Source organism: Ambystoma mexicanum, chromosome 2p, assembly GCF_040938575.1.
Source record: "Ambystoma mexicanum isolate Mex_15411 chromosome 2p, UKY_AmexF1_1, whole genome shotgun sequence".
NCBI classification, from domain to species: Eukaryota; Metazoa; Chordata; class Amphibia; order Caudata; family Ambystomatidae; genus Ambystoma; species Ambystoma mexicanum.
The window spans coordinates 1,297,353,094-1,297,369,152 of record NC_090923.1 but is presented as its reverse complement, the minus strand read 5'-3'; the positions used below and the strand labels follow the sequence as shown (position 1 = coordinate 1,297,369,152).

At 48.6% G+C, this 16,059-nt stretch overlaps 1 protein-coding gene across 2 annotated transcripts in view; it reads left to right on the top strand.

The window, feature by feature from the left end:
• USP42 (ubiquitin specific peptidase 42) overlaps positions 1-12,681 on the top strand; it is a 1,198,372-nt gene extending 1,185,691 nt beyond the window's left edge. For both annotated transcript variants that reach the window (XM_069645631.1, XM_069645629.1), the window contains one exon: positions 11,702-12,681. In XM_069645631.1, the coding sequence (XP_069501732.1) occupies positions 11,702-11,718 (17 nt within the window). In that variant the 3' untranslated portion in view covers positions 11,719-12,681. The remainder of the gene's footprint in view (positions 1-11,701) is intronic.
• The last annotated feature ends 3,378 nt before the right edge of the window (positions 12,682-16,059 follow it).

Below are 16,059 nucleotides of genomic sequence, written 5' to 3'. Positions count from 1 at the left end.
GTAGGGTGTCTAAGCCCTGTAAATTGAAGTCCGCTGGGCTTTTCGACCGATGACTCGAGGGGTGACTCTCTAAGTCGGCAAAAATCCAGGGGTTCTCGGTCTAGGAGTGGTTCCCGCCATTCCTCTGCCTCATCGAGGCATTCTAGGAAGCGCCGTCACCGGTCGCCTTCCCCCGTCCTCGGAGGAGGAGGACTTCGACAGACAGTTGACTTGTCACACCAAGTCTTCGTCGCCGGCAGAATGGGATGCATTCTGCCAGCAGATGTTAGTGATTTTCGAGTCGCAATGCACAGTTCTGGCCGCGTCTTCGAAAGGAGCCGGCGGGGAACGGGCTAGGTCCACCATTCGCATGCCTTCGGGCAGTCGGCGCGATCATTGGGAGCCGTCGAGGTCCCGCTCGGACAAGGGAGATCTCCATAGCCTTACCAGATCGAGGTCCTGGTCCTCAACGCCCTAGAGACCATCGGAACCTGTGAAGCCTTCCAAGAAGGCGTCAACGCCATCGGCGCCTTGTCCGTCGAGGGACACATTCGGGGCTCTGTCTTTGAAGAAGTCTTCGACGCCGACGGCACCTCGGTTGACGTTGATGCCGATTCCTTCGACGCCGTTTGTGGAGGATTTGACGGAGGTGCCCCTGAGGGCTGTGGAACCTCTGAGGAAGGCTACCAGTAAGGCTATGAGGCCTGATTTTGAGCCCTATTCTGTTCCTCCTCCTAGATTGGAGTTTTTCCAATCTTTACAGGATATTTCAGAGGTTAAGGAACTGTCTGATGAGGAGATGGCCTTGCCTGTGCCTCCTGATGTCCCTGATGACCTTTTATCTGGGCATAGTCAGATGGAGGAACTCAGTCATTGCATGACGCTAGTGGCCTTGACACCTCTCCGGAGGTGGAGTTTGGCCGACCTGAGCCTGGGGCTCATGCAGATTCCTCCTATCGGCGTCTCATGTCAAGGGTGACCGAATTCTTGGGGTGGAGTTTGCTCAGGATGATTTGACGGACATCCTGGTACAAGGTCCGCCCACTGACCCGATGTTGCCGTTTCACATGGCTTTGCAAAGGAGGGTGGCGGCAGCTTGGACTGCTCCGGAGAGTCTACCGGCAGTTAATAAATCGCTTCCGAAAAAATACCGCCCATCCTGTAGTAACCCCTGCTACTTATCAACGCACCCTACTCCAGAGAGTTTGGTGGTGCAGGCGGCTACGGCCTCATCGAAGCAGGCTGTGTACCCTACCATCCCTCCTGATAGGGACGATAAGCGATTTGATGGTTGGACTAAGAAGGTATTTTCGGCTGGGGGTATGACGTTGAAGTCGGCCAACTCCACTTGTGCCTTAGCAAGATTTACACACACTCTGTGGAACTGTGCGTCTTTGGCGGATTAGCATATTCCCGAAGGGAAAGAAAGGGATGGTTTTCTAGCCCTCGTGCAAGACGGCAAGGATGCCATGTGCGAATCCCTTCAGTCGGGTTTGGACACAGCAGACTGTGTCAGCCGGTCCATGGCTGCGAGCCCCGTGATACGCAGGTTTGCGTGGTTGCGGAAGTCGGGGTTTGCTCCTGATGTGCAATCCCGTCTTCTGAACATGCCTTTTGATGGTGTTCATCTGTTTGGCAGCAAGGCTGACGAGAGCCTTGAGAGGTTGCAGACCTCCAAAGCTGCAGCAAAGTCTTGGAGTGCTGCAGTACGTCAACCTCCGCCTTTTCGTCCTAGGGGACAGCAATGGAGGAGAGGTTCCTTTCGGTACTACTCTTCCTTTGGTAGATCGAGAGGAGCTGCCAGTCAAAGGGGCCACTGTAGGAGTACCTGGGGTGGAAAGCAAGGTACTCGGGGTGCTAAAGCCGCTCGGTCAGTTGCCTCTGTGCCCTCAGGCACTGCCGCAGCTGCGTCCGCTCAGTCATGAGGCCATGTTGCATGGTTCGCTGGTTGGGGGCAGACTTGCGCATCATCTTAGAGAATGGCAGCCCATTACTTCAGATGTGTGGGTTGGGTTCTGGAGATCGAGATAATAGCCCAAGGCTACTGTCTTCCCTTCCGGCAGAAGCCTCGCGACAATCCACCGTGGTAGCTCTCATTTAAGCGTCCGGATCCACCCCTTGCGCAGGAAATCCTATCCCTGCTGGAGAAAGGCGCCATAGAACTGGTACCTGTAGCAGAGAGGAACAAGGGATGGTATTACCCTTATTTTTTTATCTCGAAAAAAGACTGGGGATTGAGACCCATCATGGACTTGCGTTGGTTGAACAAGCTGCTCAGGAAGGACAAGTTCAAGATGGTAACGCTTTCTCAAATCCTCCAGGCCCTTCAACTTCAGGATTGGTTGGTGTCTCTAGACCTCAAGGATGCTTACTTTCATGTGCCGATTCATCCCAAGCACAGGAAGTACCTGAGGTTCGCGGTTGGCGACTCGCATTTTCTGTTTCGGGTCCTGCCTTTCGGATTGACCTCCGCCCGAGGGTCTTCACCAAGCTGATGTTGGTGGTGGCAGCGTATCTCAGGAAAGGGGGGATTCAAGTCTACCCCTACCTGGACGATTGGTTGATCAGGGCGCGCTCTCCCGAGCAAGCCCTGGATCATCTGTCCGTCACCTGCCACTCCCTTCACAAGCTGGGCTTCTCCCTCAATTTAAAGAAGTCACATTTGACACCTACCCAGCAGCTCCAATACATCCGAGCAGTGCTCGACACATCCCTGGGGCAGTGTTCGCCTCCCCAGGTGAGGGCTCAACACATTCTGCAGATGGTGGACAAGTTTCAACGTGCCCAGAGTGTCCCGGCGTCCGAATTCTTGAGGTTGCTCGGCCTCATGGCATCCTGCATCTTCCTGGTGCCAGTGGCCAGACTGCGGATGAGATCCCTGCAGTGGGCTCTCAAGATGCAGTGGTCGCAGTTCTCCAGCAGGATGTCGGATCCTGTTCAAATTCCGACCTCGGTCGCCCAGGATCTTCTATGATGGGCCGACAAAGGCAATCTGATGAAGGGAGCACCATTTTGGCAACCATGGCCGGAGGTGACGATCGTGACGGACGCATCCCTCACAGGTTGGGGCGCTCATGCCAATGAGTTGACAGCCAGCGGACGTTGGTCTCCGTCGGATTCCAGACTCCACATCAATCTGTTAGAGCTGAGGGCCATCTGGCTAGCCCTGAAGGCTTTTCTGCCGTCTGTGTAGGGGAAGAATGTCCTAATTATGACGGGTAATACATTGGCCATGCACTACCTCAACAAAAAAGGGAGGGCAGGGTACTCCCGTTGTGCAGGGAGGAGAGCAAGCTCTGGTTCGGGGCCATCCAGCAGGAAATTCCGATCTCTGCAGTTCATCTGGCCGGAGACGAAAACTCAGCGGCGGACGCTTTGAGCAGGCAGAGCACGGTCTCTCACGAGTGGGAGCTGGCTCAGGAACTTCTTTGTCCTTTGGGGAACCCAGTGGATCTCTTTGCCACCAGTGTCAACCGGAAGTGCGAGAGATTCTGCTTGCGGGAATTTCCCCCAAGAGGCGCCTTAGGGGACGCGTTCGTATTGGAGTGGTCCTTCCCACTGCTGTACGCATTTCCTCCAGTCCCCGTCATTCCGCAAGTGTTGCAGAGGTTACGGAGGTTCAGTTCCCGAATGATCCTCATTGCTCCGGCATGGGCCAGGAGAGTGTGGTACCCGGACCTTCTAGACATGTCCATCTGCCCTCTACTGCGTCTTCCGTACCGAGACGATCTGCTCTCACGGGAGGGGGGGTCGGGTTCTCCATCCAGAGGTCAAGTCTCTCAGCCTTCATGCTTGGCATCTGAAAGGTTGCGGTATAAGGATTGGGACCTCCCTGAAGACGTGATGGAGGTGTTGCTTTCGGCCAGAAGGCCTGCAACGAAATTCCTGTACCGTTGCCGTTGGAGAAAGTTCTGTGACTGGTGCAGGGTACAGAATGTGGATCCTTTCCAATGTTCCAATCCTTTGGTTTTGTCTTTTTTGCTTTCTTTAGCCCACAAGGGCCTGCAAGTGGGTACCATTAAGGGTTACCTGGCGGCGCTGTCCATATTTAAGCGCTCGTCTGAGGAATGTTCTTATGTCATGATTCCTGTCGGGCGGCGCTTCTTGGATATGTGGAGACGCCATTGACAGGTGCCGTTACGTTCGACGGCTGTCTGGAAGCACCGCTCTAGTGTTTCCCAAGATGGCCGCCGACGTAATTTAGTGTCGGGCTTGAGCAGCGTTTCTTCGCGTTGCACCTTCTCTGCTTCTCCCGGCTCGAAGGTAACGCTGTTTATCCCCGTTCTGCCTTGATTTCCCTCCTTTGGACATTGTTTGTTCTCCCGCTCCTGCTGCCTGCATTTGCTTGCCTTCCGGTTCTTCTGACCGGTCTCTCTGTGTTCCCTCCTCTCTGCCTGGCTCCTTTGGTCTCTCCCTCATTGGCTCCTTGGTTGTCCATTCCTTTGGGTCTGTGTGCTCCACTTCATTCCTCTGGAATTCCCTGCATACTCTCCTGGTGTTTTTTTTTCTCCATCCTCGCCCTCTCTGGCGGTGATCTGTTTACCTAGGATATTCCCCTATTGTCAATCGGCCACTCTCAGCTCTCCAAGTCTGAAACTCCGGTCATTCTCAGCTTCCCAAGATATTACTTCGGACATCTTCCTGTTCAGGACTCTCATCGCAGGGTTTTTTCTGCCATTGGGGGTTTTTCCCTGCTCAGGAGCCGGCTCCCGGGAGTTCCCGCTGTTCGGTTCCCCAATCACCCGACAGTGTGGCATCCCTGGGAGCTCGCCCCTACTTACGTCAAAGGAAAGAAGGCAAGAAAGACGGCAAGGATCAAGCCCGAAGACGTCCAGGAAGAAGGTCGGCGGCACAAGACTACCCTACGGATACCTAGGGTGAGGAGGAAGGGAGGGAAGCCTTAAAAGACTCTGGCAATCCTGATAGCGTGCAACGCCAAAGAACACAGATGGCTTCTCTCGAACAGTACCAGGAATTGGTGGCCGCCATTCAGGGGCTTACGGTAGAGGTTCAATCACTTCGATCCGAAAACCAATCATTACGGCTGCAGGTAGCAGCTCGTGAGGAGACCCGCGGAGACCTACCTCCTCTACCTTTATCTTGCGGAAAGTATGATGGCAATCCGAAGTTATTGAAGGAATTTTTGGATGCTTGCCGGCTATATTTTACTTTCCGTCCTCGCACCTATGAGACCACCAAGGCCAAGGTGGGCTTCTTAGTCTCAAATTTAACAGGAAACGCCTTGGCATGGGCTTCACCACTAGTTCTACAGTCTCATCCAGCTACCTCTGACTTTGATCAGTTTGTGCAACTGTTAAAGTCCCGCTTTGACCGACCCGAGGTTCAGTATGCCTCATATGAAGCCATCCTTGACATTAGACAGGGCCCCCACGATGTACACAATTACGTGACATCCTTCATGCAACTAGCCACAGACGCCGGATGGCATGATTCGGCCCAACAAACATTGTTTTGTCGCGGCTTACATGAGGACATTAAGGATGAACTGGCACGCATTGCAAGACCCCAGACATTTCAAGAACTTGTATCACTCGCATTACAGATTGAATTCAGGTTGGGAGAAAGAAGGCAGGAAAGAAGACGTCCACGTCTCCCTCCCTTATCTATCTCACCCAATTCTTCGAGGGATCATCCGGTTCCCCTCGTTGGGGAGGAACCAATGCAGATCGGTACTACAAGAGGGCCTTTGACAGACCAAGAAAAGAAGAGAAGAAGGGAATTGGGCCTCTATATGTACTGTGGTTCTAGTAAACATCTACTTCGAAATTGCCCAGAGGTTCCTCCGCGCCGCCAGGGAAACGAATCTCCCCGAACCTAATCAAGGGTAGGTCCGGGGGTGTTGAAAAGAATCCCTTTACCAACACTTTGTCTCTTCTTCCTAGAGAAGACAATCGGCTGATGGTCTTTCAGGTTAAGTTGTGTCGGGATCCTTCTACCGTCTGGGAAGCTTTAGCCATGCTGGACTGTGGTGCAGCAGGGAACTTCATTGATGTTTCCTGGGCCAAAGAGAACGACGTGCCAATTCTTTCCAAAAATCTGCCCATTCCTGTGGAAGGGGTAGATGGCCAACCTCTGTCTTTAGGACCCATTACTCAAGAGACTCTACCTCTTCAAGTCCAATTGTTTCAGCATCAGGAATAAATGGTATTTGACATCATCAAGGCTGCACACTTTCCGGTCATTCTTGGAATTCCGTGGTTACGCAGACACAACCCGATGATCGACTGGACGAACAATACCAACAGTTTCGGTCGTCCTTTTGTCTCAATGAATGCCTAAAGATTAGTCATCTCAAGGCCTCCTCGAACAAGGGGGATCCCCTGTTGACAGCATCACTTCATATGATCCCAGAACACTATTAAGACTTTTAAGAAGTCTTCCTGGACAAGCAGCCACATTCCCTTCCTCCTCACAGAAGAGAAGACTGCGCCATTGAGACCCAACCTAATGCGTCTATACCTTTCGGGAGGATGTATCCCCTATCCTTACCCGAGCGCAAGGCTCTCAAAGAGTATCTGGATTGTAATCTACAAAATGGACTCATCCAAGAATCTAAATCTCCAGCTGGAGCATCTTTGTTCTTCATACCAAAGAAGGGATCATCGGAACTCTGCCCTTGTATTGACTATCGAGGTTTGAATCGCCTTACCATCAAAGACCGATACCCAATGCCTCTTATCAAAGAGATATTGGAAGCTGCACAAGGTGCATCTATCTTCACAAAACTTGATCTCAGGGGAGCGTATCATCTGCTCCGAATAAGACAGGGGGATGAATGGAAGACAGCATTTAGGACACCACTAGGGCATTTTGAATATCGACTCATGCCCTTCGGCTTAGTTAACGCACCTGCTGTATTCCAACGCTTTATGGATAAGTTGTTTGCCGATCTCCTATTCTCTTCAGTGGTGGTGTATTTAGACGACATCTTGATTTTTTCCTCGTGCCTCCTTGAACATAGAAGGCACGTTCGGCTGGTGCTGGAACGTCTGCTGGAAAACAAGCTTTTGGTAAAGCCTGAAAAATGTGTTTTTGAAGCTCCTGTGGTAACCTATTTAGGTTTCATCCTTTCTCACGAGGGCATCCGCATGGATCCCGTGAAGATACAAGCTATAACCTGTTGGCCAGCCCCCAGAAACGTTAAAGAAGTACAACGCTACCTCGGACTGGCTAATTTTTACCGTCAATTCATTCCTGGGTTCTCCAAGATGGTTCTCCCAATCACCTCACTATTGAAGAAGGGAGTAACCTTTTCTTGGTCTCAAGAAGCGGATTCTGCATTCCAAGCTCTGAAAGTGGCATTCACCTCGGCACCTATTCTGGTGCAGCCAGATCAGACTTTCCCCTTTATAGTAGAGACGGATGCCTCAGGAGGAGCTATTGGAGCCGCTCTCCTTCAGAAAGGAAATGATGGTCTTGAACATCCGGTGGCATATTATTCTAAAACCTTGTCTCCCAGTGAAAGGAATTATTCTGTCATTGAGAGAGAGTTGTTGGCTATCAAGCATGCCTGTGACGAATGACAACACCTCCCTTCAGGGGGCTATACATAGGTTTACTGTACGCACCGACCACAGTAATCTTCGCATTCTTCAACAAATGGAATGTCGCAATGCCAGAAACGCCCGTCGGGCGTATTTGTTTTCTCAATTTGATTTTGAGGTTACGTACCTCCCTGGCAAACAGAATATCTTAGCCGATGCCCTGTCTCGTAACTATGGTTCGGTCGGTGAAGCAGACTCCAGCCATGATTTACTGTTAGCGGGTAAGAGATCCGTACCGTGGCCAATGCTTTTTTGCGCGAAGTCCGCATCCAGCAACATTGCTCTCCGATTGGGTCTGATTTAGGGTCTGAATTACAAGAAAGAGACGGGATCCTTTTTAAAGGTCGAGCTCTATATTTACCCGACAAGAAGCATCAAAGACTGGCCCTCTCATGGTGTCATGATTCACCCATGGCCGGACATAAGGGCATACGAGCTACCAAGGATCTTTTGTCCAGAATGTTCTGGTGGCCGGGTTGGAATCGGGACGTGCATTCTTATGTATCCACCTGTTCCATCTGTGCAGCCAAAAAATATTCTTCCTCCAAGCCCGTAGGCCTATTACAACAGGAACCTGCTCCCGAACAACCGTGGACCCATGTCTCCACAGATTTTATTGTGGAGTTGCCAAATTCTGAAGGAAACACAGCCATCATGGTAACTGTTGATTCTCTGAGCAAATTGGCCCATTTCACGCCTTTGAAGGGGGTACCTACGGCCCCTGAGATGGCCAAGATATTCCTGAAAGAGATTGTGCGGCTTCATGGTCTACCAGAAACCGTGGTGTCTGATGAAGGCCCTCAATTCACTTCCCAATTTTGGGGTTCTCTTTGCAAACAGTTGGGGATTCAGCGAACTCTCTCCTCTGGCTTCCACCCGCAAAGCAACGGGCAGACAGAAAGGCTCAATCATACGTTAGAACAATACCTCCGATGTTTCTGTAGCAGAAAGCAAGATGACTGGAATGCCTTTCTCCCTATGGCTGAGTTCACTTATAATAATACCAGACATACAGCCATCAATATGTCTCCTTTTTTTTGTACATTCAGCTACCATCCCAGACATTTGCCTTTGACAGAGATTCACCTGTCGAAATTACCAGCTATGGATCATCTCCTGAAGGAACTCAAGGACACTCATGTGTTAGCCAGTGAGACTTTGAACGCTAGTCGACATTCCTACAAGACATGGGCCGATAAAAAAAGGAAAGCAGTACCCTCTTGGACGGAAGGCTATAAGGTCTGGTTGGCCACAAAATTCTTACCTCGTTGGACACACATAGGGAAATTTGCACCTAGATACATCGGACCTTTTCGGATCACCAAGAAGGTTAACCCTGTTGCCTTTCGCCTTCAGTTACCTTCCTCTCTCAAACACGTACATCCCGTATTCCATTCCTCTCTTTTGAAAACCTACCGTCCGGACCCTTATAAAAGAAGATCTGAGAGTCTGCTTAGTGACCTTCAGTGTGAACCAGCAGGATACGAGGTTTCCCGTTTAGTTGATTCCCGTTATCATCATGGAATCCTTCAATACTTGGTTCATTGGAAGGGTTACCCCATCGAAGAACGTACAGGGGAGCCCGTGAGTCACATTCATGTCCCTCGACTCATTAGGAGGTTTCACAGATTGCATCCGGGCAAACCAGGAGGTCCCCCAAGTAGAAGGGGACATACTGTCATGATTCCTGTCGGGCGCGCTTCTTGGATATGTGGAGACGCCATTGACAGTTGCCGTTACGTTCGACGGCCGTCGGGAAGCACCGCTCTAGTGTTTTCCAAGATGGCCGCCGATGTAATTTAGTGTCGGGCTCGAGCAGTGTTTCTTCGCGTTGCACCTTCTCTGCTTCTCCCGGCTCGAAGGTAACGCTGTTTATCCCCATTCTGCCTTGATTTCCCTCCTTTGGACATTGTTTTTTCTCCCGCTCCTGCTGCCTGCATTTGCTTGCCTTCCGGTTCTTCTGACCGGTCTCTCTGTGTTCCCTCCTCTCTGCCTGGCTTCTTTGGTCTCTCCCTCATTGGCGCCTTGGTTCTCCCTTCCTTTGGGTCTGTGTGCTCCACTTCATTCCTCTGGAATTCCCTGCATACTCTCCTGGTGTTTTTTTTCCCTCCATCCTCGCCCTCTCTGGCGGTGATCTGTTTACCTAGGATATTCCCCTATTGTCAATCGGCCACTCTCAGCTCTCCAAGTCTGAAACTCCGGTCATTCTCAGCTTCCCAAGATATTACTTCGGACATCTTCCTGTTCAGGACTCTCATCGCAGGGTTTTTTCTGCCATTGGGGGTTTTTCCCTGCTCAGGAGCCGGCTCCCGAGAGTTCCCGCTGTTCGGTTCCCCAATCACCCGACAGCGTGGCATCCCTGGGAGCTCGCCCCTACTTACGTCAAAGGAAGGAAGGCAAGAAAGACGGCAAGGATCAAGCCCGAAGACGTCCAGGAAGAAGGTTGGCGGCACAAGACTACCCTACGGATACCTCCAGTGAGGAGGAAGGGAGGGCAGCCTTAAAAGACTCTGGCAATCCTGATATCTTATTTTAAGATTCCTCTGATTTCCCAGTTTCTAAAAGGGCTAACTCATGTGTTGACACCTTTTGAATTTGGTTTTAAAGTTCCTAATGGAAGCTCCGTTTGAGCCCTTACATTCTTGTCCGTTGCGACTGTTGTCCTTTAAAACTGTGTTTTAGTTGCGGTTACAGTTTTGCGGCCTTCTTGTCTTCTGAAGGTTGTGTCGCAATTGCATTTGAGCCAGAAGGTCATTCTTCCGGCATTTTATCCTCCTCCACATCCTGGTAAGGAAGAGGAGAGACTCCATAGGTTGGATCCTAGGAGAGCTTTGAGTTTCTATCTCTCACAGTTGTCCCAGGTCAGAGTGGACGATCATCTCTTTGTTGGCTATGCTGGAAGGCGCTTGGGTCAGGCTCTTTCCAAGCAGACCTTGTCCAGATGGATCATTTTGACGATCTCTGAGTGTTACTGTTTGGCGGGAAAGGACCCTCCAGTAGGCTTACGAGCTCACTCTACTAGGATTGTGGCTGCCTCCACTGCTCTACAGAGTGGCGTGCCTATTCGCAATATTTGCGAAGCAGCCACATGGGCCTCTGTCCATACTTTTGTGAGACACTATTCCTTGGACTGCATCTATGGGCAGGATTTGGCCTTTGGTTAGGCAGTCCTCTATTCAGCCATTTGATTGTGCATTCTAAAATTGTAAATTCTTTTCCCACCTCCATAAGTTGGTACTGCTTTGGGAGTCTGTCATAGATGTGGAATATGTCGGAGGACACAAGCCCCTCGACGAACAAGTTACTCACCATATCTGGTAACGTTCTTTCGATGGGATGTTCCTCCGACATATTCCACATCGCCCTCCCAGTCTGCTCCTCTACTGAATTTCCTATGCGATTTGCAGCTTACGTTTCCGCAAGGCTTGCTGCAGTCATACTGGCAGGAGAGTGGTGCCACACGTCCTGGGAAAAAACTACAACTGAGGCTACGGGCGCCGTGCGTCCTATATATAACATCCGGTGATGTCGACCCTCGACGGAGGCCCTCGAGGGACAACAGATCGACGCCATTGACGCAGGACGCCCTCTGCCGAAAAGTTTCCGAAGCAGCACAGCTGTGGACATTACCTGTCATAGACGTGGAATAAATCGGAGGAACATCCCATCGGAAGAATGTTACCAGATATGGTAAGTAACTTGTTCTTCTAAAGTGATTTTACTCTCTAGATTTAGTTCCCACTATTTGCACACTATCTTACCCTCAATGTTGCTCGTTGCTCTGTAGTGGGAAGGATCCACAAAACTGAGGGTGGAGGCACAGTTGGACCATGCAAACTGGTAAATATTGTGTTTTTCGGTTGGGTGCCACGCAATTTCCTAGCTATGTATAGTGCGCCTAACACTACATATGAGCCGTTTCTGGTGTCTGAAGCCCATGGTAGGAATATTAATGAAGGATCTTCTGAGCAAAGGTATTGTGCATTAAAACCATTGTTTTCGAGGTAAGTAAGCACCTTCTTTTTTTAGAAATTGGTTAAAATTAGAAGTCATTTTTGTGGAAGACCAGCAACTTACTTAGATAAAACTTGATTTGACATTTGTGTTCATTATGATGCACTTTTACATGAGTTTATATGTGTTTTTTTGCCTTTCAGATCGACTGTTAAACTGAAGCAGACTACAGCTCTAAATTATTTATGAATATATAACCAAGAAATGGTTCAGTGCTTATTTGGTGCTTTTCTTCTGAATACTGTACAGAATTTTACCATGAGATTTTTTTTTTTACTGGAGACTTTTTAAATTTTATTTTAGTAATCCAAATGGATGGAAATGTTTTACAACTTTTAAATGTTGTAAAATGCAGTGTAAATATCACATTGAAAATAATGCCCTGGAATACAACATCTCAAATGCTGCTTACAGACTCAGGTTGATTTCTTGTATTTCATGTAATGTAACTCCAAGGTGGTGTGAGGAAGACCAGAAAACCATGGCTCTTTAAAATGATTAAAATCCTCCAACTGACTGTGTGGACAACTAGTTAAAAAATTATTTAAATTTACAAAGTCCTTTATAGAAATGTGTAAGAACTGTGGTTTTGGTAATGTATGATGTTAGACATTCATCAAAATATTTCACGTTTTTAGTTTCATGGAAAGTTTCTTCCGCCCCATGCTAAGTATTTTCCACACAATTTCACTTCCTTTGCTTAAAAATTGGAAAAATGGCACATTCTTGCTTAGGAATGTATTTCCAAAACATTGCCTCCTATTCATTGTTGCTAATACTCCACGGTTATACAATGTCCTTTGTCTTTGGTTATGGTATTAGTACAGTCATCATTTTTTTTATTGTGTTACAATTATTAATACTGTGATTTTATTTAAAAATGAAATGCTATCAAACTGTGATACATGTTTATAATTTACTGGTCCTGCATCAGGAGATAGAGTGGGGAGGCTGTGTTTATTGCAGTAAATAATGGACTAATTGTATGTTCATACAGTTTGTTCAGAAATGTTAAAAAAAAAAAAGTTGATCTTTGGTGTGCTAAAGATTGTAAAAGCACTTTTCCCACTAAAGTAGCATGTCACATGTATATAGTATATAAATACAAACATTTTCAAAACAACTATTTCTTGCTTTCTGCATTCTTTTTGCCCGATTGTACTGTCTCTTGCAGTCTGTTATTCCCTATGCAAAAATTCCCTCAACATAAGAATGTCTGCAACCCGCAACCCCAACATCAAAAGTCTCAGAATCAAATTCAATCCAAACATCACTGCAAATACTGTCATAGAATCTTTGTGACATGCACAAACTATTGAGCATGGGGAAGTTGAATTGCAGTATTTATTGTTAAAGGTCAAAAGAATCAGCACAAAAAGCAATATAACAAATGGAAATGTTATCTTGTCCCAGTGAGATTGCCACACCTTGCTGACTAGCTACATTGGACTTTCGTGGGCCTGTACCCATGGCTATCCAGCACCGAAAAGTCTTCAATTCTATTTCAGAGCCTGCTTCTTGGAGTCCCTCGCTGATGTACCTCTGCCTTGTTTCCACAAGCTGTAGGTTCAGCTTGTGTTTACCTAGGGGTTGGATTTTGAGCTAGAAGTCTCTGCAACTACTCTTTTCCACAGACCCCTACTCTGTCTTATGGGTAGAACACCTGGGCTCCTTTCTTCCAATTCCTTTCACTCCTGCTCTTTTCTCCCTACCTGAGTTTCATGACTCCTTCCACCAGCTTTGGGCCAACCTGGCCTCTTTGTTCCTTCATGCTCTTACTGTCTTCACCACTTGCTACAGCTATTACCACCACCTCCTTCTTGGGTTCACCCCCAGCTTGTCCTATTATATAATCACTTCCTTACTCTCGCAACCCCCTCTCATGTTCCTTCCTCCTCCAGACGTGCATCACCTCCTGATATGAACACCTCTTTCAGACTGTTGGAACCACCTCCTTCTATAACCTGCTCATTCAGATCTCTACTACCACCTCCTCCAGACTCTAAACTCCTCCTGCTACAAACAGCTCCTCACTTCTTCCTCCAAACTCTTCTGACCTCTTCATTGATCCTTCCCTTCCTCTCACCTCCAAGGGTCTTCACTTGTCCCCAGTTTCTCAAAGGGTCTTCACTCGTCCACAGTTTGTGTATTGCGCTCCATGCCTTCAACCACAAGCCACAATCTGCTCCAACAACTGACACTGTATGACTGGGCTTCTTGGCTCACATAGAGTAAAATCCCTTCGCTGTTGGGTGGAACTCCTGGTGAGGTTCTGTACATCTAGTTCTATATTGTTGGAGGGCTAACACTACCATCTACTCTGGTATCTTCCATTTCATCGGGCCTCTCACTCACCTGTCCAATAATAGTATAAAGTACTATCTCTCTTCATATTCACTGCACTGACCCACTCTACCAAGACATCAAATGTATTGTTCTATGGGACACTATCACCATCTCCTTTGCATATCCTTTGAACGATCTAGCTCCCATGGCGGGAGCTCGGAAATCTTAAATTGCGCTGTCTAATAGATTCCTTTCTGCCTTGGATTGCTCATCTTTGATATCCATCTCCCAGTGCAGCTGCTCTTCTGAATATTTTTTGCCACCAAGGTGTGCTGCGCGGCTCTGCTTCAGACTTGTCCAGCAGCGCTACCTGTCTAGCACCAGAATTGAAATTCGGGCCAGTTTATATAGAAGCACAGCGGCCTGTGACCTTAGTTCCTTTTTACCACACACTCTGTTTTGGGAACACTGCTTCTTTGGTGTTTTTTGCTTTGCGTTTTCTTCGACAAATATGCTGAATCCGATTCTTTCTTCAGGGTTCAAACTGAGCGTCGTCTGCAAGAATCAAAAGTCGGTTTCGGATCATCACCAAATTTGCCTTTACTACTTTGGTGAGGGACAAGACACACAGAATTGCGTGTCTTGTCAGTCGATACACCCCAAGTTGTTCACCTTCCTTCACAAGGAGAATAGTGATAAGAAGACTCACTCATAGTCGCCCGGCGTGAATCGCCACACTGAAGAAGGGCCCCCGGTCTGCAAGGACAAAAAGAAAAGGAAGCACTGCAAGAGATCCCGGTCTCAAGGCAGTTCATCCAAGCAGCATTCTTCTAACTCATGGAAGAAGAGAGCCACCACGCCAGGGATTCCCCTGTGGATCGCGCTCCACAGGTATGTTTCCCCACCCAATCCTCTACACCAGAGGAAATCGAGGCCTTCACACTTAAGATGCTTGACATTTTTTGCGAAGGCCCCGGCATCGACGGCTCCCTCGCTGACTGCTTGCTTCGGCCTCTCCTCTGCCAGCACTGTCCGAGTCCACCGCACTCGGACGAACTAGCAGAGGGACAGATATGTCATGCGACCGTGTGCCTTTGGGCCTATCCGCGCGCAAGATGGACAATGGCCCATTCGTGGCCGCACCATTCTGTCTTTGGACGTTGGTCATCCAGTTTCTACATTTCCCTGCATGGCGTCACAGGCCAGCGCCCACTAAGCAGTTGATCCTCAGGAGTATGCCCGTGCTCCCTAGGGGTGCATTAATGTCTCGCCTAGAAGACATTTGTGATGAGGAAAAGCAACAGGAACGTCATTTCACCAAAATGCCTGGGGTAGCAGAAGTAACATCAGATGACCCTTGACCGCTGGTGACCTCACGGGAAAGGAAGTCATGGGACCCCGCCCCTACGTGACATCACAGGAAGTAATGGCACACGAACTTTCACCCCTTGATAAACCAGGAAGTAGCATTGTTCCTCTAGGAACTAAGAAAAACATGGTTACGATATCACTATAATATGATTTCTGAGGCTTGTGGATCTGCTCAGATCACATGCTCTGCATAGTCCAACATCTAGTGGTAGTCGCAGAGTATTACGAGATTTGTTTTCGAAAGTCGAAAACGGACGTCGACAGGGCGTGTTAGTAATACTATCCCTAGTGTGACTTGTACTGTACCCATGGTCCTTCACACGTCGCGGTCCCTCAGATTGTTTCTTTCCGCCATCGTGGTCGGTCGCAAGTTGCAGAGTTCCTTCCAAGCTGATGCCTTTGACTAGTTAAGTTATTTCGTAGACTTCTTTCTTTGGCTGCTTTTGCTGCAGTGTCATCCAGCTGCTCGATGGCCTTAGACTAATCTTTCGTCGAACGACTTGACTGAATCAATTAACAGACGTGGCCCTCTTCAGGCTCCGGCCCTTACAGTAGGGAGAGAGGGGGGGAGGTCTTTCATACTGACTTCTTTTAGAGAATGCATATTCTACCACCCCTTTTGACTTTTCTTTGCCTAAGTGCCCTTTCCATTTATAATGGACAAAACACCATTTAAATTTTGTCCCACCTGCCATAGAAAATTCCTGTGGAAAGACATGCACAGAGTGTGCAATTAATGTCTCCCTAGGGATCCCCCCGAAAAGCTTTGAAAGTCCTGCAAACGTTTCCACCCGAAAACCCGCAAAGATTGTCGCACCAAGCACTGGGCCATCCACACAATGCA